This window comes from Rhinopithecus bieti, unplaced genomic scaffold (genome assembly GCF_001698545.2).
Source record: "Rhinopithecus bieti isolate Rb0 unplaced genomic scaffold, ASM169854v2 scaffold_6536, whole genome shotgun sequence".
NCBI classification, from domain to species: Eukaryota; Metazoa; Chordata; class Mammalia; order Primates; family Cercopithecidae; genus Rhinopithecus; species Rhinopithecus bieti.
The window spans coordinates 2,682,055-2,706,795 of record NW_016805524.1 but is presented as its reverse complement, the minus strand read 5'-3'; the positions used below and the strand labels follow the sequence as shown (position 1 = coordinate 2,706,795).

General features: G+C 41.0%; 1 protein-coding gene across 1 annotated transcript in view; it reads right to left on the bottom strand.

Annotated features, from left to right (window-relative positions):
• SLCO5A1 (solute carrier organic anion transporter family member 5A1) overlaps positions 1 to 24,741 on the bottom strand; it is a 157,378-nt gene that overhangs the window by 74,891 nt on the left and 57,746 nt on the right. The window contains exons 3-4 of the mRNA XM_017872744.1: positions 13,724 to 13,856; positions 7,452 to 7,666 (exon numbers count right to left, since the gene is read on the bottom strand). Coding sequence (XP_017728233.1) covers positions 7,452 to 7,666; positions 13,724 to 13,856 — 348 coding nt within the window. The remainder of the gene's footprint in view (positions 1 to 7,451; positions 7,667 to 13,723; positions 13,857 to 24,741) is intronic.

Below are 24,741 nucleotides of genomic sequence, written 5' to 3'. Positions count from 1 at the left end.
AGAAATGACCCCACGGGCTTCCCAATCTAAGGCCCCATGAAGATACTCTATGTCCTCCCACCCCTCCAAAACACACCGTCAAATAGCATTTGCTGCTTGCCTGGAAAAGACAGGAACTAGATGACACTAGCACACCACAGTCACCTTGCAGCTTAGCACATCAAGCCCAAGACACTTACCTACAACAAGGGGGTAGAAATGATGTCTGCCAGGGCCTAAAAGACATCATTGGTGGCTCCTGGCCACAGTACTACCTTACTTGTTTAAATCAGCACTTTTGAGTATTTTCGAATATCTTTCTAAGGAGATGCTACTCTGATGAGTCACCCCACAGTTATTTTGCTGAGTATATAGAAAGAGCTTTCTTTTTTAGGGATTCTCTGCCTGGACTGTTACCATTTACTATTCACCTCCTAAGCTGCAAGTCCAAATCTAAAGATGTGGCTGACCACCAGAAATCATACATACAATAAAATAAAAGTTAGACAGAAAAGAAACAAAGAATTCGATACACAGAAAATGTAAATAGAGCAGAGCATCCAAACTGGGGGAAAGAAATGTGGCCATAAGACTTTTCCTGGGTTTCAGATTTGACTCTGACTTTCCTGGCCATCAAAGCAAAAAGCTGTATAATCATCATTATCAGAAATGCAGAAACATTCTACTTTCTTCCTGGAAAACAAAGTTTTTCCTAACTATGTTCTAGAGCTGTGATTTTCACAGTGCGGTTCCTGGACCAACAGCTTCAGTATCATCTGGGAAATTGTTAAAAAAAACAAAGCTAATTCTCAGGCCCCACTCCAGACCTACTGAATCAGAGACTGTGGACTGGGGCCTAGGGACCTGGGTTTAAGGGAGTCTTTGTGGTGATGCTGATGTAGGCTAGGTTCGAGAACCATTGATCTTTGGAAAGGGGTTTTATATAAAGGGCACTGAGCAACCATCCTATGGCAAATATGGGAAATTCAAGCAGCAACTTTCAATAAAGCTGCAAACACAAAATAAAGGGCAATTTAGCAAAGGAAGTATGTATGCAGAAAGACTAAGAGCACAGGGCCCAGGCATGTAGCTTTTAGTGATTCTTATTTGCTGGGTCAAAAATTGACCTGAACACATTCATACTATACTTGTTCCAAAACACCTAGCAAAGGAGCATATACAATGGTTCTGGGTGTTCTTAGGCAGCTCAAGTTCAGAATTTATTCCTTCTGCTTCTCTCAACTAGCTCCTCTCCCCATTATCTGAGGTTCAAACCCTATAACCACCTCTGGTACCTCTCTCTCCATTATTCCCATATCAGTTGTCACATCCTAAAGAAATGACCTCTTTTGCCAGGTGCAATGGCTCACGTCTATAATCCCAACATTTTGGGAGGCCAAGGCGGTGGATCACCTGAGGTCAGGAGTTCGAGACCAGCCTGACCAACATGGTGAAACCCCATCTCTACTAAAAAGACAAAAAGTAGCCAGGCGTGGTGGCGGGTGCCTGTAATCCCAACTACTCGGGAGGCTGAGGCAGGAGAATTGCTTGAGCCTGGGAGGCGGCGTATGCAGTGAGCAGAGATCACACCGCTGCACTCCAGAGTGAAACAAAGCAAGATGGTCTCAAAAACAAAAAAGAAAGAAAAAGAAATGACCTCCTTCTTCCCTCCTCTCGTTCACTAATTCATTCATCAAATATTTACTATGTACTTACTAGGTGGTGTAAACTCAGCAGAAATGTAATGGACAAAAAAAAAAAAAAAAAAAAAAAAAAAAAAAAAAAAAAAAAAAAAAATCCCTGTCTTCATAGAGCTTACTTTCTCATTGGGGAGGCAATAAATAAGTAAGTACAATCCATGGTAGGTGAGTGATGGGTGCTAAGGAGAAAACTAAAGGCAGAATGGAGGTAAGAAGCCTTGGAGGAAAGGTCAGCGATTTTTAACAGGGTGGCTAAGGAATGCCTCACTGGAAAGGGGCCATGTGAGAAGCTCACTGAGGAAAGTGAGAGAACATTCCCAGCACATGTGTGGCAAGTGTAAAAGTCCTGGAGTGAGACTGTGTCTGGCATGTTTGAGGACCAACAATGAGCCCAGTGCAGCTGAAACAGAACACACAATAAACAAATGGGACTGAAAGGAGAAAGAGTTGAAGAGGTAACCAGGGGTTAAATCATAGGTCACAAAGAAGTGGACTTTTCTGTGAATGAGCTGGGAGATCACAGAGCTTTGAGCGAAGGAGTGGCAATTTAACATTTCTAGCTGCTGAGTGGGAGGCATGTAGAAAGGCGGCAAGGGTCAAAGCAGCAGGGCCAGTTTAGCAGGCTGCTGTGCTTTCCTTCTCTACTAGTCGAAACCTCCCCACCGGGCTCTGTCTGCAGCTGTCTACCTGCGCCCCTTCCTAACAATCTGCTCCTCCTCCTCCCTAATCTACCTCTTCCACTGCTACCAAACACCGGCTCAAACCTCCCCATTCCCCATTAGAAAAGAAATCAGAGAACTCACGCTAGAACTCACGCTCTCCACCATATGCCCTGCTTGACCTTCCCAACCTCATCTCCCAGGCCTCTGCCACATATATCCAACGCACCAGCTACAAACTGCTTGTTCAGCACTTTCAAATACATCTACACAGTCCCAGTTTCTGGCCTTTGCTCTCTCTGCCTGAATATTCCTGACACCCGCCTCCACCTACTGAAATCCTCCCAGTCTTTCGAGGTTCATCCCAAATCCCACCTCCTCCACATAACTTTTCCTGATCCCTGAACTAGATGTTCCTTCTGCAGCCTTGAACCTCCACACCATTGCACCTGTTCTCTTTTTATGGTCTTTAATACATTTCCATTTGTATTTGTCCTGGCTCCCTCAGTGGACTCTAAGCTCTTGGAGGGTAAGCCATGGCTCACTCAACTTTATAACAAAAGCATGGAGTACAACACCTTCTATAGGGTGAACACTCAGTGAATTCAGTGATACCAGCATTATCCTTCCATGAGCAAAATTCTGTAACTTTCAGTGGCCTCTTTAAATCAGTTTATCACCTCAGGGCAACTATTTTATTTAGTTACGATTTTAAATATATTGCACTCTAACAGACAAAACTCTAGCAGAGAAAAAAATCTGTTAAATTTTATGCTTAATTAATAATACTAAGCAATTAAGCTTCAAAGATTAAAAAGTGGACATAGAAAGTAAAATCCTTCTTATGATTAACTGCCACCAAAAGTTTTTTAGATAGAAAGCTTGCCCAGTTAAATTTGGAATGCTTTAAAATGCTGGACCTCAAACCTCAGGAAAATGGATTTGCTTAAATATTTTAAGTGTTTATTTTATTGGTAAGATTTTATGGAATCAATGCTAATCTCTTTGTGGAATGTAATACAGATACACTGAGAATTCTACTTTCCCCTTTGTGGTGTCTTAAATCAGCATTATTCCTGCATAATTTATAATAAGAATATGAAAACACTGAGTCAGATTTTCTCAATGTCTGTCATTAAAATGTGGAGGTGGACTTATATTTTCTTCTAACATTCTTTGCAACAGAACTTCCCAAAAGGGCACCATTCTGTATGGCTCAAATAATTTTCTTTTTTTTTTTTTTTTTTTTTTTTTTTTTTTTTTTTGAGATGTAGTCTCACCTCTGTCGCACAGGCTGGAGTGCAGTGGCACAATCTTGGCTCACTGCAACCTTCACTTCCCGGGTTCAAGCAAATCTCCTGTTTCAGCCTCCCAAGTAGCTAGGATTACAGGTGCTTACCACAACACCCATCTAATTTTTGTATTTTTAGTAGAGACTGGGTTTTGCCATGTTGGACAGGCTGGTCTCGAACTCCCAATCTCAGTTGATCCACCTCAGCCTCCCAAAGTGCTGGGATTATAGGCATGAGCCACTGCACCTGGCCAATAATTTTCTGTTTAAGAAATTATAACTTACCAACTTCTACCTCCTCTTCGAAGGTACTAATATTGGTATCCAAATTTGAAATATAAAATAAAGACCAAAAATCCAAGTGTGGTGGCTCACACCTGTAATCCCAGCACTTTGGGAGGCTGAGGCAGGCAGATTCCTTGAGCCCAGGAGTTCTAGACCAGCCTGTGAAACATGGTAAAACCCCATCTGTACAAAAAATGCAAAAATCACCTAGGTGTGGTGGCACAGGCCTGCAGTCCCAGCTACTAGGGAGGTTGAGCCAGGAAGGATCACTTGAGCCTGGGAGGTTGAGGCTGCAGCGAGCCAAGTTCATACCACTGCACTCCAACCTAGGTGACAGAGAGAGACTCTGTCTCAATAAAATAAAAATAGAATAAAAAATTTAAAAATTAAGACCAAAAGAAGCCCTACTCCAGAAAATAGAAGGGAAAACAGGATCTGGGATTCAAACTCAGATTTAACTCAAAATGAACTTTTCTATGAATCATTCTTTAAGGCAAGACCTCAATAATAAATATCAGCTTTGTTCAAAAGTAACCTCAATAATAAATCTCAGCTTTGTTAAAAAAAAAAAAAAAAAAAATGATGTCAATAGCAGAATGATTCCTGGGGATTTAATGTGTCCTTTGGAAAATTATCTTAAATACTAATCACTTTCTTCGGGTGATATGTATTAGATACACTAAAGGAAATAGATGTATACAAGATAAAAATGAATTAATTTTAAATATTCTAATTGAACATTATTTTAATATCATCAATGTCATTTTAGCAAAACATTCTCAATATAATTCAATTAAAACAGTATTTCTTTCTAACAAGATGTCTCTTGAAGTTCCAGTCTTGATATGATTAGAGAATCCAGTACAAGTGGAAATAATAAAATGAATCAGTTGTGTGTCCCAGTCAGGAGATTTGGCTGCAGAAGTAGGATTAGTCATGATAATCAAGGCATAGGGTAAAAAAAGGAGACTTTATCAAAAATACTAATAAGAAAATCAGAATAGAAACAGATTTTATAAACCAACTACCCATCACCATTCAAAGACTCCTCTTATTCTTGTTTTTAAAAGACAATATCTTGAACCATCAAATTGAGCATAGAGAAGACAAAGAAAAGCAACCCCTGGCAGTACAACAAGATATCCCATAAAATAGTGTATAGATTCAATTTCCAAAATCATTTTTGAATTCTCAGGGGCCCTGATCGCTTTTGAAACTGCATGTCTAAGTATGGGTTCCCCAGGACCAGGACCTGAGACAAGAGTTCACGTCCAGGTAATTTATTTGGGCAACTCAGGGAACGCTGGGTGGAGAGCATGGTGGAAGTGCACTGGAAGGGAGGAGAGCCCACGAAAGACACAGAGACACACCTCAGAACTGCCTCCTCCAAGAGGGGCAGGAGCTGCGGGGCTTATCCAGTCATCCGCTTAAGACTTATCTGGGGCATGGGAGGCCAGGGGTTTCATTCCTTGGTACCTGAAAACCGCCTCAAGCAGGAGCCAAGCAGTTTTCTCAGCCCACAACGAAAATCCTTCAGGCAAATAATTTCAGTCCCGGCAGTTAGTGGACCTCCGCCATGAAAATGGTGGGGTCCAAAAATGTGGACAGGGCATTGATAGCATTGTCTACACTGCATCTTCCAAAAGAACTTCATTCCCAGCAACAGTTGTATCTGCTGTTGGTATTTGATATCAATCTTCTCCCCCCTTTTTTATACTGTCCAATAGATGATATATTTCATATTCAAGTCACCTAACCCTAAGCTATAAAACATATAATTTTATCTTATGTATGACTTTATTTCTCCTTTTGAGTCTACTTTATAGTCTCCATAAATGAAAACTCAAAGGCTGGCCAGGCGTGGTGGCTCACGCCTGTAATCCCAGCACTTTGGGAGGCCGAGGAAGGTGGATCACCTGAGGTCAGGAGTTCGAGACCAGCCCGGCCAACATGGTGGAACACCATCTCTACTAAAAAAAATAATAATAATACAAAAATTAGCTGGGCATGGGCAGGCACCTGTAATGCCAGCTACCCAAGAGGCTGAGGCAGGAGAATTGCTTGAACCTGAGAGGCAGAGATTGCAGTAAATGGAGATCGCACCACTGCACTCCAGCCTGGGTGACCCATCTCAAAAAAAAAAAAAGAATCACAAAGACTATTACTATGTTTTAAATTCTTTGACATCAACCTTGTCTCAATTGAGTTGTGAAAAAAAAAAATCACTCTTTTGATAGTAGCCATAATGGTCTATAACAGGTTCACAAAAATGATGGGCCAGTGCACATGGGAAGAGATCAGGCCATGCCAGCGTCCAGAGAACAATTTATGTTATTAGAGCATAAGAAGTCATGTACAGTTCCAAAAAGTGCACACTGTCATAAAATCATGGGAAGGGAGAGGGCCGAATCTAAAATGTAACTGGAAAGAAGCATTTTCAATGAAATAGCACTTCATTTGCTTTCAAAAAATATAGTCTTTAAAAAAGGTTCAATCTAACTATTATTATTCTTAGGCCATAAGGACATGTCTGTAATATATGAGTAACTTTATTCTAGGCTGGAAATGTTCCTCATTGGCCACACTGTGTATACAGTCAAAATGAGATGATAATGTGCCTAGGTAAATTTTACCTAACACAACCTTGACTGATGAAAGCACTTGATAAATATTATGCTTCATAATTTATACCAAAAAAAATCAATTCAGAAAATGTTGGAAACAAAACTGAAACTAATGGAAGCATCACATTATAGGTTTCTAGAATTAAAGGAACTTATTGTCATTCAACAGATATACGAAACACTGAACAAATATTGTCTGGTCATGATCACTTCAAATTGTTTAGGTTATAGATTGCCTAATCTAGCTTAATATAATCAGCATTTTAAGATAAATAAAATGAAAAAAATAAACTATACATCACCAAGACTTTCTGGATTTGGAGGCCCATCCCCTGGCCACCCTTCTCTGAGCCCACATGCAAGCATTTGACACAGCTGCTAAGTGAGATCCCTTTCTAGTGGTAGGTTTTATACTTATGTAGGCATCAAACCACACTACCAAAACCACTATTATTCCTCTGAAACAAACCCTCCATGGCACAATGCACTTGATTTTAATATTTTAAAATCAGACATCTCTAATTATAGTAAATAACATATATAGACATCTGTTTCTTTATGATCTAAATCAGTGCTTCTCAAACTGTGTATGAGGAAAAGCCATTTTTTAAAATTATTATTTCTAGTCTGTCATCTACTGATACTTTTGTAAAATACACAAATGAATTATTTAAAAATTAATTTTAAATAACATAAAATATAAGCTTAATTTTAAATTATTATTAGATGCAACACAAAAAAAAATTACTCTGTCAAGTTTCTAAAAGTTTTGCAACACTTACTCTCAGTCTTAGTACTTATCTGGCCACAAGCCAACCACAGACAGTGGGTAGACAGCACTGGCCTGGGACCACACTTTGAGTAGCACTGACCAAATCGCCATGCATGTATTTATTCAAGAGGTATACTTTACCTCTGACATCCTTTCCAAATCCCATAGAAGAAACTTTTTTGTCCACTTGTTCACTGTTGTTTGATTTCTCCTTCAGAACATCGTCATCACTAACAGCATCAACAGAAAACTTTTCTTTTCTTTTCTTGTGTCGAGGTGGAAGCTTTTTTGGAAAAGTAAACATTGGGAATATCACAAGAAACATTGCAATGGCACAAAGGAGGAATCCACTCCACCTAAAAAATTGGAAAATGTGAATAGCATTTATGGCTTTTCTTTTGTGAGTGAGAACAAATTAGTAAAGTAGAAGTTTGTGGTGATAAAATTCTCGAGAAAACTTTTTGTAATCAACTGTAAAGCAGTGGGAAGTTGAGCAAACTAAGAAAATGAAGAAATTCTCCCTTTCTGTGATATAAATGAGAAATCTACTCAATAATTATACTAGTGTTACATTGAATATTATAAACAGCAACCTGATTAGAATTTCCTTCAAGTGTTTTTGAGCACCAATGAGTTAGTTCTGCTAGCACTGCTAACCTTCTACGATGTTTATTTTATGATATGTCACTAAATTATAAATTCAATAGAAAAATAATGTAGACTATAGCATGTTATATGGACCAATATAGACATTTCTTTCTCATAAGAAAAGCATTAATATCCCATGTGAAATATGTTTTAAATTATTGAGAATATTCAAATATTTTTCTACAAACACTTAAGAATGTATTGACCCAGCCGGGTGCAGTGACGCACACCTATAATCCCAGCACTTTGGGAGGCTGAGACAGGAGTCTGAGATCAGCCTGGCCAACACAGTGAAACTCTGTCTCTACTAAAAATACAAAAATTAACCGGGTATGGTGGTGTGTACCTGTAATCCCAGCTACTCGGGGATTACCTGAGAATCACTTGAACTTGGGAGGTGGATGTTGCAGTGAGCAGAGATCGGGCCACTGCACTCCACACTCCAGCCTGGGTGACAGAGCAAGACTTAAAAAAAAAAAAGAATGTATTGCTGCCCACTTAGCTGGCCTTCACAATACTTCACCACGTATAAGGGTTACTGACAAAGACATTTAAGTTTAGTCCTTGCCTTCAAGAACCTACAACCTATTCATAAGCAAGCCAAAAATATAAGAAACAACCTCTAAGAAATGCAAAATGCATATAATTAAATATTAGATTATATGGTACAGATTATGAGTGCTATCAAAATTCAGAGAGGGGAAATGAATGTGTATTGGAAAGCTTTCCAAGAAAAGTAGAACAGGAGCTATTAGACTCAGAATTCTGTCCTTAAATTCACCTGAGGTTGCCACGTTGCAGAGCACTAGGAAGCAAATACAGAGAATAGAATGAAATTGTAGTATTAGAACCTTGGACTTCTTGACTGCATGATGCCCCGCGGGTCAATTTCTCAGTCCCCTTTCAACATTTCCTTAGCAATCAGAGGTTCCTGGCCCTCCCTAACAGGGTAGCCACGTTCTAACTACGATTCCTCACCTCCAAACTCTGCATTCAAGCTTCCAAGTTCATAAATAGCCAACACATTCCCATCAATTGTAAGCAGAATGCAAGTAGCATCGTAAGTATTAATACTGAATTCAATCAAGTAAGAATATAGATCCATTGCAAAGTGAAAATTCATTTTGTAAAATAAGTTTCTATTAAAGTGCTGTTATCAGCTACTAAAGGTCACAGTTGAGAGAATGATTCCTACAATTAGTCATTAATAATTGAGTGTGCTATTTTCAAAGATATTTAAAGTTATATCAAATGAAGATTTTAAGCTAGTCAGGAAAGGGCTTTATTTTGAGAAGTTTGCTCGGGGCAGACTTCCAGCAATCTCAGTTATTCAGAATGTAACCACCAGCCCAGTGCCTGACACAGATCAGGTACTCAAAAAAAATCTGCTGAATAAATAAATTGAAAGAGACAGTTTTGATTTTTAAAAGGTCAGCTGGGCACAGTGGCTCACGCCTGTAATCCCAGCACTTTGAGAGGCCGAGGTGTGTGGATTACCTGAGGTCAGGGGTTCGAGACCAGCCTGCTAAACATGGTGAAACCCTGTCTCAACTAAAAATACAAAAATTAGCTAGGCATGTCATTGGCAAGTGCCTGTAATCCCAGCTACTCGGGAGGCTGAGGCAGGAGAATGGCTTGAACCCAGGAGGCGGAGGTTGCAGTGAGCCAAGACCTTGCCACTGCACTCCAGCCTGGGCAATAAGAGTGAAACTCTGTCTCAAAATAAAATAAAATAATTTAAAAGGTCATCTGTCTACAGAGAACATAGCTATGATAATGCCTGGCCCCTCTTACTACTTGGGTGCTTACGAGGTCCTTACCCATCAGGCACTGCTCACTTGCCTCTGGAGCCAGTCTCCACAAACTCTCCATTCCAGTCCCCTGAATCCCTGCAGCTCCCTGAGCTCTCATACTCTCTCCAGAAGAGGACAGACAGTGTAGTGTAGGGGACAACTCATGGGCTGTGGCTTCAGACAGACCTGGGTTTGTATCCTGTCTTTACCACTTGCTTACTATAGGATCCTGGGAAAATTACTTTGCTTTTCCAAATTGGCCTTCTTATCTACAAGAGGGGTAATAAGTATGCTTGGGGATCATCAAAATTAAATAAGATAATGTTATGATGGACGTCATAAAATGTCTGTCCCCAAATTAGCAATTGGTTCATGATAGCTAGTTTTGTGTGGTTGCTTTGCTTTTTAATTTATTTATTTATTTATTTATTTTGATTTTTTTTCTTTAGAGACAGTGCCTCACTCTGTCGCCCAGGCTGGAGTGCAGTGGTACAATCATGGCTCACGGCAGCCTTGACCTCCCGAGCTCAAGTGATCCTTCCATGTCAGCCTACCAAATAGCTGGGACTACAGGCGCAGTGGCTAATTTTTTATTTTTTTATAGAGAAGTGGGGGGGTCTCACTATGTTGCCGAGGTTGGTCTTGAACTCCTGGGCTTGAGTGATCTGCCCGCCTCAGCCTCCCAAACCGCTGGGATTATAAGTGTGAGCCACCGCACCCGGCATGCTTTTTACATAGCATTGCACTCAGCCTCCCTGCCCATCCCAGCCCCAGCCATTGACTTAAAATTATATGCAAACATTAAAAATCTACTTGTAATAGCCCAAAGTGAAGGTGCGTAACAGGAAGGGGAGAAATATAGCAAATAAACAAAAATAATACAAAAATAATATTAAAGTGTGGGGTCACTTCAAAGCAGAGCAAACCGACTCACATTCTTCAACAGTCTCAAATAACATCGATACAACCATGATATAATAATGATGCTAAAGAGGACTCTGAGAAAAGCTGAGTGAGACAAGAAAGTGTGCAGTACATGTTGGAAAAAGACACATCAATAACAGCTACACTTGAAAAGCCAAGCTACCTAAATCCCTTTCATGAACCGTGACTCAGAGACCATTCACTAAGGGGGCCAGTAAGAGAATGGACTGAGAGCTCTGCTCTGGAGTCAGTTTCTTTTCCCAGCTCTCACTGACTCTGAGGCCTATGGAAAATTATTGAACTCCCTGAACATCAATTTCCTCAGCTGCAAAATGCACATAATACCAGTGACTACCTATGGTTGTTACAAGGCTTAAATGAGAACGTTTGTAGAGCTTAGTATAATGCTGGACATAAAATAAGTACCCAATACATTTTAGCATTATTCATTCCTTCCTTCCGTCTTCTCCCTCTCATCATATACCTATTGAAAACTTATCACTGCTGCTAGACATCATATAAAATAACATTGCATCAAATAACTGTCTTTGTTCAAGGTAGAAGTCTGTTACAAGCAGTTACTCAATAAAACTCAAATTTGTGTTTAAATAGACCCTCATTATATATTTCTATATTGACAGTCTTTATCATGTGTAGAACTAACATTGAGCCATTAAAAATGGGTAAAATTACTTCAGCGCTGATTAAATTCAAAGGACTGAATAGCTAACACATACTGTACAGCAGGAACAACTTAGAGTGCCAGACATGTAAACTCATTCATTCCTCACAACGACTCTATGATAATAAGTACCATAACTACCTTCTTTTATGGATTATAAAAACTGAGGCACAGAGTAACTTCCCCAAGGTCAGATAGGTATTAGGTGGCAGACCAGGGTTTAAACCCAGGGGAATATGGCTTCAGGGTCTATACTCTTCATCTCTCAATTTTATTTATTTATTATTTATTTATTTTGAGATAGAGTCTCACTCCGTCTCTCAGGCTAGAGTGCAATGGCGCGATCTCGGCTCGCTGCAACCTCCGCCTCCCAGGTTCAAGCGATTCTCCTGCCTCAGCCTCTCGAGTAGCTGGGACTCCAGGCATGCACCATGACACCTGGCTAATTTTTTGTATTTTTAGTAGAGATGGAGGCTCGCCACGTTGGCCAGGGTGATCTCAAACTCCTGACCTTCAAGTGATCCATCTGCCTTGGCCTCCCAAAGTGTTGGGATTACAGGCGTGAGCCACCATACCCAGCCCTCATCTCTCAATTTTGCTGCCAACTGGACTAAGGTCTCCTAAAAACAGTTCAAAAGACAGCATAAAGCACTGGTAAGACTAAAGCTCCTGCCTTCCCTCCTTCTCCCTACCCGAGTTGGTTCTCCCCATCTTTCCCTCCAGATGTTTCCCTGTCACTGTGCCCTCCTTAAGGACCTCTAAATAGAACACAGAACATATGCTGGATGTTCATAAATAGAGTTAATTAATCTGGTTTTCTGACAATGAAAAAAGTCTCTACTCTGATTTATTTCAGAACTGGAAAGAAAACAGACAAGATCAAAAATTTCACTATGAGTCAAGAACTTAAAACTCCTGTGTTACTTCCCTAACGCTGACAGGGGAACTCCTTTCTGTATGATTTAAAAATTCATAACACTTCCAACTTCAAAGAGCATTACTTATGAAAATAGGAAATGTGTATAACAACTAATATCTGTTAGCTGCTTTGAAAATCAATAGTGTTAAACATTATTCCTACCAACCTCAGGGTTATAATGTTATTATCATGTAATGAAACGCAGAGAAAACGAAGTACTCTAAGACACTCTTTAGAGACTAATTACTTTCTCCATATGTGTCTATGTTCCAAAAAAAAGTGAGTAATTACTTGGCACGTATCTTTTCTGATACTGAAGTATTCTCTTTACTATAAAGTGAAAATGCCTTATCAATGTATATATATTGCTAACCCACATGAAATGAATTCAGGACACCAATATTTTCAGTTAGTGCTTGCAATTGTAAAAAATAACTTATCATGTTCAAGTTGAGGACTGCAAGAACTCAAACATGACTCTGTTATTTGGATAAATAACATAACATCCAAAGTTGAAGTTCTCATTCTGAGTCCTAAGCATTACTTATTTTGGAGGACAGTTAAGTCCTAGGAAGCGAGAAAGCAGCTAAATCTCTAGCACACGTGAGGAAACAAAATATTAGCAAGAAAAAAGGGTCACTGAGAGTGTGACAATGGAAAAGCAGGACTGGCATTCCAGGCAGTGGGAGAGGGTTGTAAAGCAGACACACAAATACAATAAGAAAGTGAAAACAATGTATTTTTTTTTTTTAAAGCACAGAAAAGATACTGAAAGGTATGATTAAAGTCAGCAGGAAAGTCCCCACACAGCCACAGCAGTCCTTTTCCTTCACTCTGCTATAAAGGAAGCACCCCAAACCTAAAGAATGCAGATTAAGCCAGTGTCCCCAAACCCTCTGTATAAGCTCCCTACTATAAGAAGTGGCTTCAGGACCACAATCTGATTCATGTGACAGTTGTGGAGGTCAGAAGTGTAAAATGGTTGAAAGGGCTGCGTGCCTTCAGGAGGCTGGGGAAGATCCCATTTCCTTGCTTTTCCAGCTTCTAGAGTCCACCTGCATTCTTTGCTTGCAGCCCCTCCCTCCATCTTCAAGGCACATCACTCCAACCTGTGCTTCAATCAGCAAATCTCCTTCTCTGATTCTTGCCCTCCTGCCTCGCTCTTTCCTTTGATTACGTTGGGCCCACCCAGGTCATCTAAAATAATCTCAGAGTCCTTAATCACATTTGCAATGTCCCTTTTGCCATGTAAGATAACATATTCATAGGTTCTGGGGATTAGGATGTCACTTTCTTTGGGATGTTGTTATCCTGCCTGTTACCCCTTCCCAGACACCTTTCAGCTATTTTTTGTCTCCCTATTGGAAAAATTTTAAATACAAATGTACTATTATTTTAACTATTGTTAGTAAGAAGTGAAATTTAAAAATTAGAGAACAGAACTTACCAGTTTCCAATGAAACGAGGGTCATTCTGGTCAAGGTGAACAGGATTTCTGGGATCAACATAAAAACCAATAAGAAGTCCACCTAATAAATATCCCACTGCAGGGCCAAGTGCTCCCATGACATACATGATGGCTGAGAAGACAGAAGGGGAAATGTGAAATACAGAGACGTTTCATTACATGTTAGGAGTTCTCTCATTTCACTGTCATACCATAGACACGTCACAGTTCAATCCAGTTAACTTTCAAAAAAGGGGACCTTCGGAGATTTGTGTCCATGTTTACATCTTGGTTTTGAAGCTTGCCCTTTATTTACCCATTGTCCTCTTAGAGCAGCAGAATCATTGGGAGAGCTTTTTTGGTGGCTTTTGTTTTGTTTGTTTGTTTGTTTTTTGAGACAGTCTCGCTCTGTCTCCCAGGCTGGAGTGCAGTGGAGCAATCTCAGCTCACTGCAAGCTCCGCCTCCCGGGTTCACGCCATTCTCCTTCCTCAGCTTCCTCAGCCTCCCGAGTAACTGGGACTACAGGCGCCCGCAACCACACCTGGCCAGTTTTTTGTAGTTTTAGAGACGGGGTTTCACCCTGTTAGCCAGGATGGTCTCAATCTCCTGACCTCGTGATCCACCCACCTCGGCCTCCCAAAGTGCTGGGATTACAGGCATGAGCCACGGCACCCAACCCTGTTTTTTAATATAGGTGTTTGGGCCCCACTCCAGAACCACTAAATTTTAATTTCTAGAAGTAGAGACCCAGGCTAGTTAACGAGGCAGTCACTGAATAACCAAGAGAAGATTTTTTTTTATGTCTAAGATAAAGAAAAAAAAAGAAAAAAGTAGGTGTCACTCATCATAGCTAGAAGATTCTAGCAGGATGAGGGAATTCAAGGCCAGATTTTGCTATGAGGCTGAATTCAGCTGAATTGACAAAACTGCTTAAGTGTCCTCAAATTGCTAATATTTTTTCAAACCACCACTTTAGAATTAAATAAGATGTTACAATGCATTCGGTTTACTGTTAATTGAAGAATCTTATTCAAATATGAATAAATCTGCCTAAATGGCATGGGTCAAAAGTTCCAAATGGAAAGCACCAACCACAGATGAACCAGAAAATAATTTTTTAAAGCACATGCCCAAGGGAGTGGGGAAAGTATGTCTCACTGTCAGTGGATCAAAAAGGTTGTCACTGTATCCAAAAAACTTGCCATCAAAATGGGCATATAGGCCAGGCACGGTGGCTCATGCCTGTAATCCCAGAACTTTGGGAGGCTGAGACAGGTGGATCACTTGAGGTCAGGAGTTTGAGACCAGCCTGGCCAACATGGTGAAATCCCATTTCTACTAAAAATACAAAAATCAGCCGGGCATGGTGATGTGCACCTGTAATCCCAGCTACACGGGAGGCCGAGGTGGGAAAATCACTTGAACTTAGTAGGCAGAGATTGTAGTGAGGCAAGATCACACCACTGCACTCCAGGCTGGGAAACTGAGCAAGACTCCAAAAGAAAAAAAAAAAGGATGTATAGCAAACAACAACAAATTCATTAGCATATTTAATTATTTATTTTTCAATTTTCACTTTTATAATTTAAAATTATAAAATAAGTAATATTTTGTCAATTTTAAAATTTTAAGATAGGGTATGTAATTCCTTGAGAATCATAGAAAAATCTAGCCACATTCCAAACCTAATTTTTTCCTATTTGAACTCAGTTATCTAGTGACAAATCAATAAATACCTTTTTTTTTTTTTGAGACGGATTCTTTGTCGCCCAGGCTGGAGTGCGGTGGCATGATCTTGGCTCACTGCAACCTCTGCCGCCCCGGTTCAAGCGATTATCCTGCCTCAGCCTCCCCAGTAGCTGGGATTACAGGCGCCTGCCATCGTGCTGGGCTAATTTTTGTACTTTTAATAGAGACAGGGTTTCACCATGTTGGCCAGGCTGGTCGCGAACTCCTGACCTCGTGATCCACCCACCTCAGCCTCTCAAAGTGCTGGGATTACAGATGTGAATCACCACACCCAGCCAATAAACACTTTTAAGGCACTGTTGCGTACAAGGCCTGGTAACGAACTCAGACATTAAGTGTTCCTCATTTCCAATGTCGTCATACATTGTTAACCACTGAGTAAATAAGGAAGCTTTACCATATCCTTTAAAGTTACCAGAAAGCAAACTGGAATAATTAGAATGGCTTCACCTTACTTTATCATTCACACCTACATACACTTTGAATGATTTTTGTACCTCCTGTTACTTTTAACCACAAACAGCAAGACAGTAATTTAACAACTGCTCTCACTCTTCACACTATTTCAAAAGAGAAAGCACAGTGTTTATTTTATAGAATCATCTGCTCATAACAATAAGACATTAAGTTCTTTGACTCTCCATCTGTGATTGGAAATGGAGAATGGAGGCAGAGCCACAAGTAATTGGTACTCTTTTGGAAGTATACTTCTCATCAATAAAATTAGAATTTTGATAAAGATCTTGTTAATCTCTTTGTTTATAGCCTAGACTGTAACTCAAGAATAGAAAGTTACAGGTATTCCCATATGCATATGAAGATAACACTTATGTTTACACCTCCAGGCAAACCGGCATCATTTACAACTTAAAACTGTAATGAGGCCAAAATGTGACATGAATCATTCTCCCAAAATAGTTCTTCTGGCATGAAAGAGGCTATCTTACAAACACAGACAGGGAAAAGGGTATTTTCGCCATACTGTTTTTGCCAGGGGCACCTGAGGATAACATCTTGGAGTGGCAAGTGGAATTGTGCAGGATGTGTATTGGCCAGACACACAATTATCCAGTGAGAGGAAAATTCATTAAATAGCATTCACCAAAAAAAACCCTAACTACTCTCTAAAATATAGATAAAGCTTTTTAAAATTTGTCAGTGTAACCAGAAACATTTATTTCTATTATATAGCAAGCAAGTCCAATGGAATCATTCCCATATATATCTGTGTGCCTGTGTGTATATATGTATGTATATGTGTGCCTGTGTATGTATATGAATGTATATGTGTGCCTGTGTGTATTTAGATACATATACACACGCACACACACAGGCACACATACGCATATACACCTACATATGTGTGTATATGTGTATATATTACTGTATATTGCAATTATATATGTATACATATGAATATATAACTGTATATTACAGTTATATAAGAATGTGTGTATATGTATATTACTCTGTTTGTGTATTATATATATATATACACACACACAGAGGCACATATACATATATAATTCTTGACCTGGTCCCATTTAGTAAATAAGTCATTCTCTGGGAAGAAGTATTTCTGGCTCAAAGAAGCCTTTCTGGTTACTGCACTAACATTAGTGGATTAACCAATGGTTCTCAGTCAGAGCTTACAAGAGAAGCAAATTGTTGAAGCCAACCCGTACCACTCAACTCCCCAGTCAAAACTCCCAGTCATTCCTACTGACTGAAGGTAAAGGTCTAAACTGCCCCACCTGGAGTTCAAGTGCCGGACAAACTGGCCTCCTGCCACCATTCTATCTTAACACTGTAAGATCTCAAGCCTGTACTCCAGGCTCCATGATCAGCACAGGCCTAGGAGGAACCAGGTCCCTTCCTTTGCTGACCTCACCATACCCTGCCTGGGCCTTTCCAACTCTCTGGATCCTACCCATTCTTCAAGGTCCAATCAAGTCCACCCCGACTGTCCTCCTCTGAGTGGCCTTTCTCCTCAGAATCCCTGTAGACTCTTTTTTGTCTATTCTAGCAGCCTTCACACTCCATCATGCATCTCTAGAAGTAAACGGTTTTAAGCATTTATCTCGAATGGAAGTGTTTTCTGTGTGATGTGTAGGTACTATCAGTCTCTCTCTCACAGCTCACTTCGAATGCATCAGTAAATCCTGTTGGTTCTCCCATCAAATTATATCCAGCATCCAGCCCCTTCTCCTCACCTCCATAGCTAATACTCTGGTCCAGGCTCATCTGGAAAATTACCCTAGGCCTTCCAGCTGGTCTCCTGGCTTCTGCCCTTACTTCCCTACAATGTATTTCAACACAGCAGCCTTAATATCCTCTAGAAACATGAGCCAGATCATGTCACTTCTTGGCTCACATCCTCCAGTGCCTTCCCATCCCACTCGCAGCCCGAAACCCACGTGTAGCTACAGGGACCTGCCGACACATTTGCAGCCTCTCCTTTACCTCCCCACTTCGCCTCTCATCACTCCCTGTTCCCTAGGCTCCAGTCATACTGGTCTCTTCATTCTTTAATCTTCCAGGCACGTCTCCCCGCCTTAGGGTCTTAGCAGTTGCTCTGTGTGCACGTGTGTGTGTGTGTGTGTGTGTGTGTGTGTGTGTGTTGAACGCTCTTTCCTGCCACATGGCCACATGGTTCCTTCACTCCCTCCCTCCAGGTAGTTACTCAAACAGTTCCTTCTCACTGACTCCTGACATGGCCACCTTATTTAAAAATTAAAGACTCTTTCCCCAATTCTTACCACCCCTTTTCCCACTTTATTTTTCTCCTTAGTATGTATCGCCACCTAACACTACATATTTCCTTTGTCCATCTTTCTTATCATCTGTCTTCTCCAACTGGAACATAAGATCCTCAAGAGATGCTTATCAGTGGTGCTCACTGCTGTGTCCCCAGTGCCCTGCACGTGGAGGAGGCACACAGCCCTCTGCACTCACACGCTCGTTACTCTCACTGCTCCCATGCAGCCAGTGAACACTCTACTGTCATGAATAGTAGTAGATGTCATGATGAAGCTCTTCCTCAGTGTACACCAGCTCCTGACATCTTAGCTAAGAACAGCAGCTATCAACCCATATTTCATGCGGTGAAGTTGATAAATTCATGTTTTTTGACCATGTCCCACCAGATCTGATTACACCGTCATTGGTTTTCTCTTTTGATGAAGAACTTGGAAGTTTGGGCTATTCAATGAACCAATAACATAAATACAAATAGAAGCTCCAATCTGTCCTTCCTGCACCCCATTGGATTATCTTACAGGCAACGGAGTGCCCACTCCCCTCTGAGAGCACGCTAAATCATTCCATTCATTTGAGATTAAATGTGCCCTACTTTTTATTTCTATTTATCCTGTCAAATAGTCATCTCTTATCTTTTCAAGAAGCTCTGCATCCTTGACAGCAGGAATCACATCCTGCCTAGTACTACATAGTGGGTAAAGCACAGACTCCAAAATCATGTGTTCAAATCTCAGCTCCAATTCTCAACAATCTTAGGACATTGAGCAAGTTGCTTAAGCTCTCTGAGCCCATTTCCTCATCTCTAAAGCTGAGATGCTAGAAGTATTGACTCACAGGGTTATCATAGGCATGAAAGGAGCTAATACGTGTAAAGCATGTGGATACAGGTATATAATAGCCTGGCACACAGGCTATATAAGAATAAGCTGTTTTAGGCCGGGCACGGTGACTCATGCCTGTAATCCCAGCACTTTGGGAGGCCAAGGTAGGTGGATCATGAGGTCAGGAGTTGGAGACCAGCCTGACCAACACGGCGAAACCCCATCTCCACCAAAAATACAAATACTAGCCAGGCATGGTGGCACACACCTGTAGTCCCAGCTGAAGTGGGAGGATCACCTGAGTCTGGGAGGTCAAGGCTGCATTAGTCATGATCATTCCACTGCACTTCAGCCTGTGCAATGGAGTAAGACCTTGCCTCTTTGGACATGGGAGGCATTCAATATAATTTTTTTGTGGACTGATTACATACCATGATCAAAAGAATGACCATGCCCCCTATTTCTTATCCTATGTCTCTGGTTCCACCTTTGTCTGGATGTACCTCCTCCCAACCTTGGCAAGATGTACAGGTTACACATCAAAGGAATGCCTGTTATTTCATTATTTGCTCATAGTCACAGACTTAGACTTATATAGATTTAGACTGTATTGGTCATCTCAGGCTGCCATGATAAAATACCACACACTGGGTGGCTTAAGAAACTGACATTGATTTCCTCAGTTTAAGAGGGTGGAGTCTAAGATCAAGGTGCCATCAGCACTGCCTTCTGAGGAGGCCTCTCTTCCTGGCTTGTGGATGACTACCTTCTTGCTGCATCCTCCTCTCCCTACACAAGCAGGGAGAGAGCATTCTGACGTCTCTTCCTCTTCTTATAAGGACTTTATAGATTTGGGACCAGGCACATGACCTCATCTCACCTTAACAACCTCCCTATAGGCTCCCTCTCCACATACAATCATACTGGAGGTCAAGGCTTCGACATATGAATCCTTGGGGGACACAATTCCGTCCCTAGCAGATACCAACCCACCTGCAGCCATATCATTGCTCTTTCCCTTCTCTTGCTATCACTTCACTGCTCATCTAACATGTCTGTCCTCACCTTGACCACAGCCTGCCTCCCTCGGCCTCGGACATGATTTCTCTCCTGACTGTGCTTCCACCTCGTTCACTCAGTCAGCAAACTGGCATCTTGTGGTACCATCCCTTCAGGCTTGACCGAGTCCCCAGGGTCTGCTGGTCCCATGGTCATTCTTTCTCCAGAACATCCTATGTACACTTGACCTAGAGCTAGCTCAGTGACCCACATGGGCTACACTCCCCATCCTTGAAAGCCCAGTGCTTCATTGAGGCCTCGCCTGACCCACACAGGCCACAGGAATGTCTGTCCTAGGGGCTCACATCAAGTATTATCTGCACTAGCCACTGTATTATGTTGTTGTATTATCACTACACACCCATTCACCACTTTTTCTCATCTTTCCAGCTAGGTTAGACAGAATTTGAGGGCAGGCAACATGAATCACACTTTTCTAAATCTGCCCCAAAATCTAAAATACTGAACTATTGACACAGGAAGCACTGAAGTGAACATCCTCAGATTAGATCAGACCCCCGCACCCACACCTGTGCTGTGTCAAAAGTTACTCTCTCTGAGCCCTAATAAGATGATGCATGTAACATGCTTAATATAATAAACATTGAAGAAATACTAAGTTGGATTTTTATGTTGAATAATTACCTATTAGTTCTCTAATAAATATTATTAAATATTAATTTTGTGTAGATCACATACATACATTATTTAATACATGACATACTTAACACCTTTAGGTTATCTTAATAAGTTATCTCTTCTGGAGTCACTATTTTTGATTCAGGAACTGGTTTTTGTGACAGGCTGGGGAGATGGGAGTTGGGAAAGAGAACATCCAGCCTCTCTTTCCTTGCAGAAGGACCAGTGCAAGGTATCTTTCTGGAGTTGAACACGTGCGTGTCTATGCCTGTTTCTATAATTATTTTAAATTAAACTTTAGGGTTTTTCCTAATGATTAATAAATATAAGATGGATTCATCTAGGGAGAACTCTCAAGAGCACAAAAAATAATTTTAAAAAATCAGCATAATCTCTACTACCCAAATAATACCATATTAACAATAGCAATAAATATTTTGTACTATTCATATGTTCATCTACTGTATAAACTTTTTAAATAGTTAGAATTACACAGTAATTATTGTTCTATAGTTGTTTTTTCGTGTAACTATCTCAAGCTTTTTCTGTATCAGTAAGTATTCTTCTATAACATCTGCTGTGTCTAAATGGTGCCTCATGATGTGGTTATCTGCTACGTCATAGAATAATCCCCTATGGATGCCAGCTTTATGCTGTTACAAATATCTAGCTGAGATTATTGCTCTGAAGATTGTATGACCTATTTGGAGCTTTATTATGTATATGCTGCAAAGAACCAGATCCTGGCCGGGCACGGTATCTCACACCTGTAATCCCAACACTTCGGGAGGCTGAAGTGGGAGGATCACTTGAGCCCACGAGTTCAAGACTAGCCTGGGCAACAGAGTGAGACTCCGTCTTTATTATTTTATAATTAATTAATTAGTTAGTTAAATTTTTTTTAATGAAGCAGATCCCAACGTAAAGATTGCGACCCCCACCCACATATACACACCCCACCCCTGCCGCAAATCATTCCCAGGTCAGCTGTGTACTTTCGTGGAGTTAAGAAGCCACAGCTTATGATGGGAAGGGCTTCTGATATGTTCAGACCCTTCCAAAAAGGCCGCCTTCCATAAGGGGAAGCCAGCTCCCCAGCTCACCCTGGCCTCGGACATCACAGCTGCCCCAGCCGAGAGGCGGCTCTCGAGAAGCCTGGCCCTGCCACAGCTTCCTAGCTGCCTCCTCGCTGCCTGCCCCCCACAGTGTTTCCTGTACTGATCTGCCCCAAGCTCCTGGACCTTACCAGAACTTGTATTCAATTTTCTTCTTAAATGACTCTTCCCCTTATTCTATGATCACTTCTGCTTTTGACATTAAAGCACATTAACTGCTATTTTTAATCCCATTTACCATCACATTTTTAACTTTCTCCTGCAGATTTAACCTTTATTATACTCTAATCTCTCTTTCACTTTTAGCTTTTGATCTTACATTTTTATTTTATTTTATTTTATTTTATTTTATTTTATTTATTTTATTTCAGATGGAGTTGTCACCCAGGCTGGAGTGCAGTGGTGCAACCTTGGCTCACTGCGACTTCCGCCTCCCAGGTTCAACTGATTCGCCTGCCTCAGCTTCCTGAGTAGCTGGGATTACGGGCTTCCGCCACTATGCCCGGCTAATTTTGCATTTTTACTAGAGATGGGATTTCACCATGTTGGCCAGGCTGGTCTTGAACTTCTGACCTCAAGTGATCTGCCCACCTCACCCTCCCAAAGTGCTGGGATTACAGGTGTGAACCACCACACCCCACCAGATCTTACATCATTTTAAATGCATTTTATCTTTTAAAACATTTTCATGGGGTGTTATATTTTAAAATTAACTTTCATGTTTTCTTTTGAATGTGTTCTTACTATTTCTCATACTTTTAAGTTTGCCTACTTTTTTAGTGCTGTTCGTATGAGGCTAAATTTATTTGTAGCAATTATCTTGATTTTGAACTTTAAACCTTTGTTATATTCCTTAATTTTACCTTATTTTAGTGCTGAATGGTTTTCTTTCCTTTTTAGTCTTCTTACATTATCTTGTTTAAGAGTGTTTATCTTACTCTTCTCTTACGCGGTGCTTATTTTGTGATCAGTTTTGGTGATCGCTCATGAGAAGCTGGGCGCAGCATCACACCTCTTCTGGGCATATCTCGCCCAGAGGTCTCTGTCGCTGTTGCCCCAGCTGCCCCTCGGGCTTGTCCAGTGGGTGAAGGATGGTAGCCTGAGAGGCTTAGAGTTCATTCTCTCCAGGACTCGAGCTCACTCGGCACATGGCATGTTGGATTAGCTGGAACCTATGCTTGCTCTCTCACATTATCCAGTAATGAGAAATGTGAGTTCTAATCCAAGTTCTCTGATGAATAACTGCTGACACTAAGATGAGCCAGAGGGCTCTTTATTCAGCTCCAGCCTGGCCCTGGGGAGGGTCCTATGGGTTGACCTTCCCAATGGCTGCTCCAGAGATGGGGAGAAATTGCACCCTGCAACATTCTCTGGGAGCTACTTCACCACTTATCAAGGCTGCCGCCCCCATTCCTGGCAGAATTCAGAGATGCTTCTCCCTCTTCACCACAAAAACCCAACAAGGCTGCATCAGGGATTATCTCAAACAGGGTTGTTCCATGAAGTCAGCTGCAACCTCAGGGAACAACTCTCTGAACTCTAAAATCTGTATTAAATAATTCAACCTGCCTGGAAACCTATGCCCCTGAATCACAAGAAATGATTCTGGCATATAATCCCAGCACTTTGGGAGGTCAAGGCAGGAGGATCACTTGAGTTCAGGAGTTGAAGACCACCCTGGGCAACGCAGTGAGTCTTCGTCTCTACAAAAAGTTTAAAAATTAGCCAGGTGTGGTGGCACATGTCTCTAGTCCCAGCTATTTAGGAGGCTGAAGTGGAAGGATCCCTCCAGCCTGTGGGGTGATGGGGGTTGAGGCTACAGTGAGCTATAATTGCACCACTGCACTTCAGCCTGGGTGACAGAGAAAGAGAAAAGAAAAGAAAAGGAAAGGAAAGGAAAGGAAAGAAAAGAGAAAAAGGAGGGAGGGAGGAGAAAGGAAAGGAAAGAAAGGAAAAGAAAGAAAGGAAAGGAAAGAAAGGAAAGGAAAGGAAAGGAAAGGAAAGGAAAGGAAAGGAAAGGAAAGGAAAGGAAAGGAAAGGAAAGGAAAGGAAAGGAAAGGAAAGGAAAGGAAAGGAAAGGAAAGGAAAGGAAAGGAAAGGAAAGGAAAGGAAAGGAAAGGAAAGGAAAGGAAAGGAAAGGAAAGGAAAGGAAAGGAAAGGAAAGGAAAGGAAAGGAAAGGAAAGGAAAGGAAAGGAAAGGAAAGGAAAGGAAAGGAAAGGAAAGGAAAGGAAAGGAAAGGAAAGGAAAGGAAAGGAAAGGAAAGGAAAGGAAAGGAAAGGAAAGGAAAGGAAAGGAAAGGAAAGGAAAGGAAAGGAAAGGAAAGGAAAGGAAAGGAAAGGAAAGGAAAGGAAAGGAAAGGAAAGGAAAGGAAAGGAAAGGAAAGGAAAGGAAAGGAAAGGAAAGGAAAGGAAAGGAAAGGAAAGGAAAGGAAAGGAAAGGAAAGGAAAGGAAAGGAAAGGAAAGGAAAGGAAAGGAAAGGAAAGGAAAGGAAAGGAAAGGAAAGGAAAGGAAAGGAAAGGAAAGGAAAGGAAAGGAAAGGAAAGGAAAGGAAAGGAAAGGAAAGGAAAGGAAAGGAAAGGAAAGGAAAGGAAAGGAAAGGAAAGGAAAGGAAAGGAAAGGAAAGGAAAGGAAAGGAAAGGAAAGGAAAGGAAAGGAAAGGAAAGGAAAGGAAAGGAAAGGAAAGGAAAGGAAAGGAAAGGAAAGGAAAGGAAAGGAAAGGAAAGGAAAGGAAAGGAAAGGAAAGGAAAGGAAAGGAAAGGAAAGGAAAGGAAAGGAAAGGAAAGGAAAGGAAAGGAAAGGAAAGGAAAGGAAAGGAAAGGAAAGGAAAGGAAAGGAAAGGAAAGGAAAGGAAAGGAAAGGAAAGGAAAGGAAAG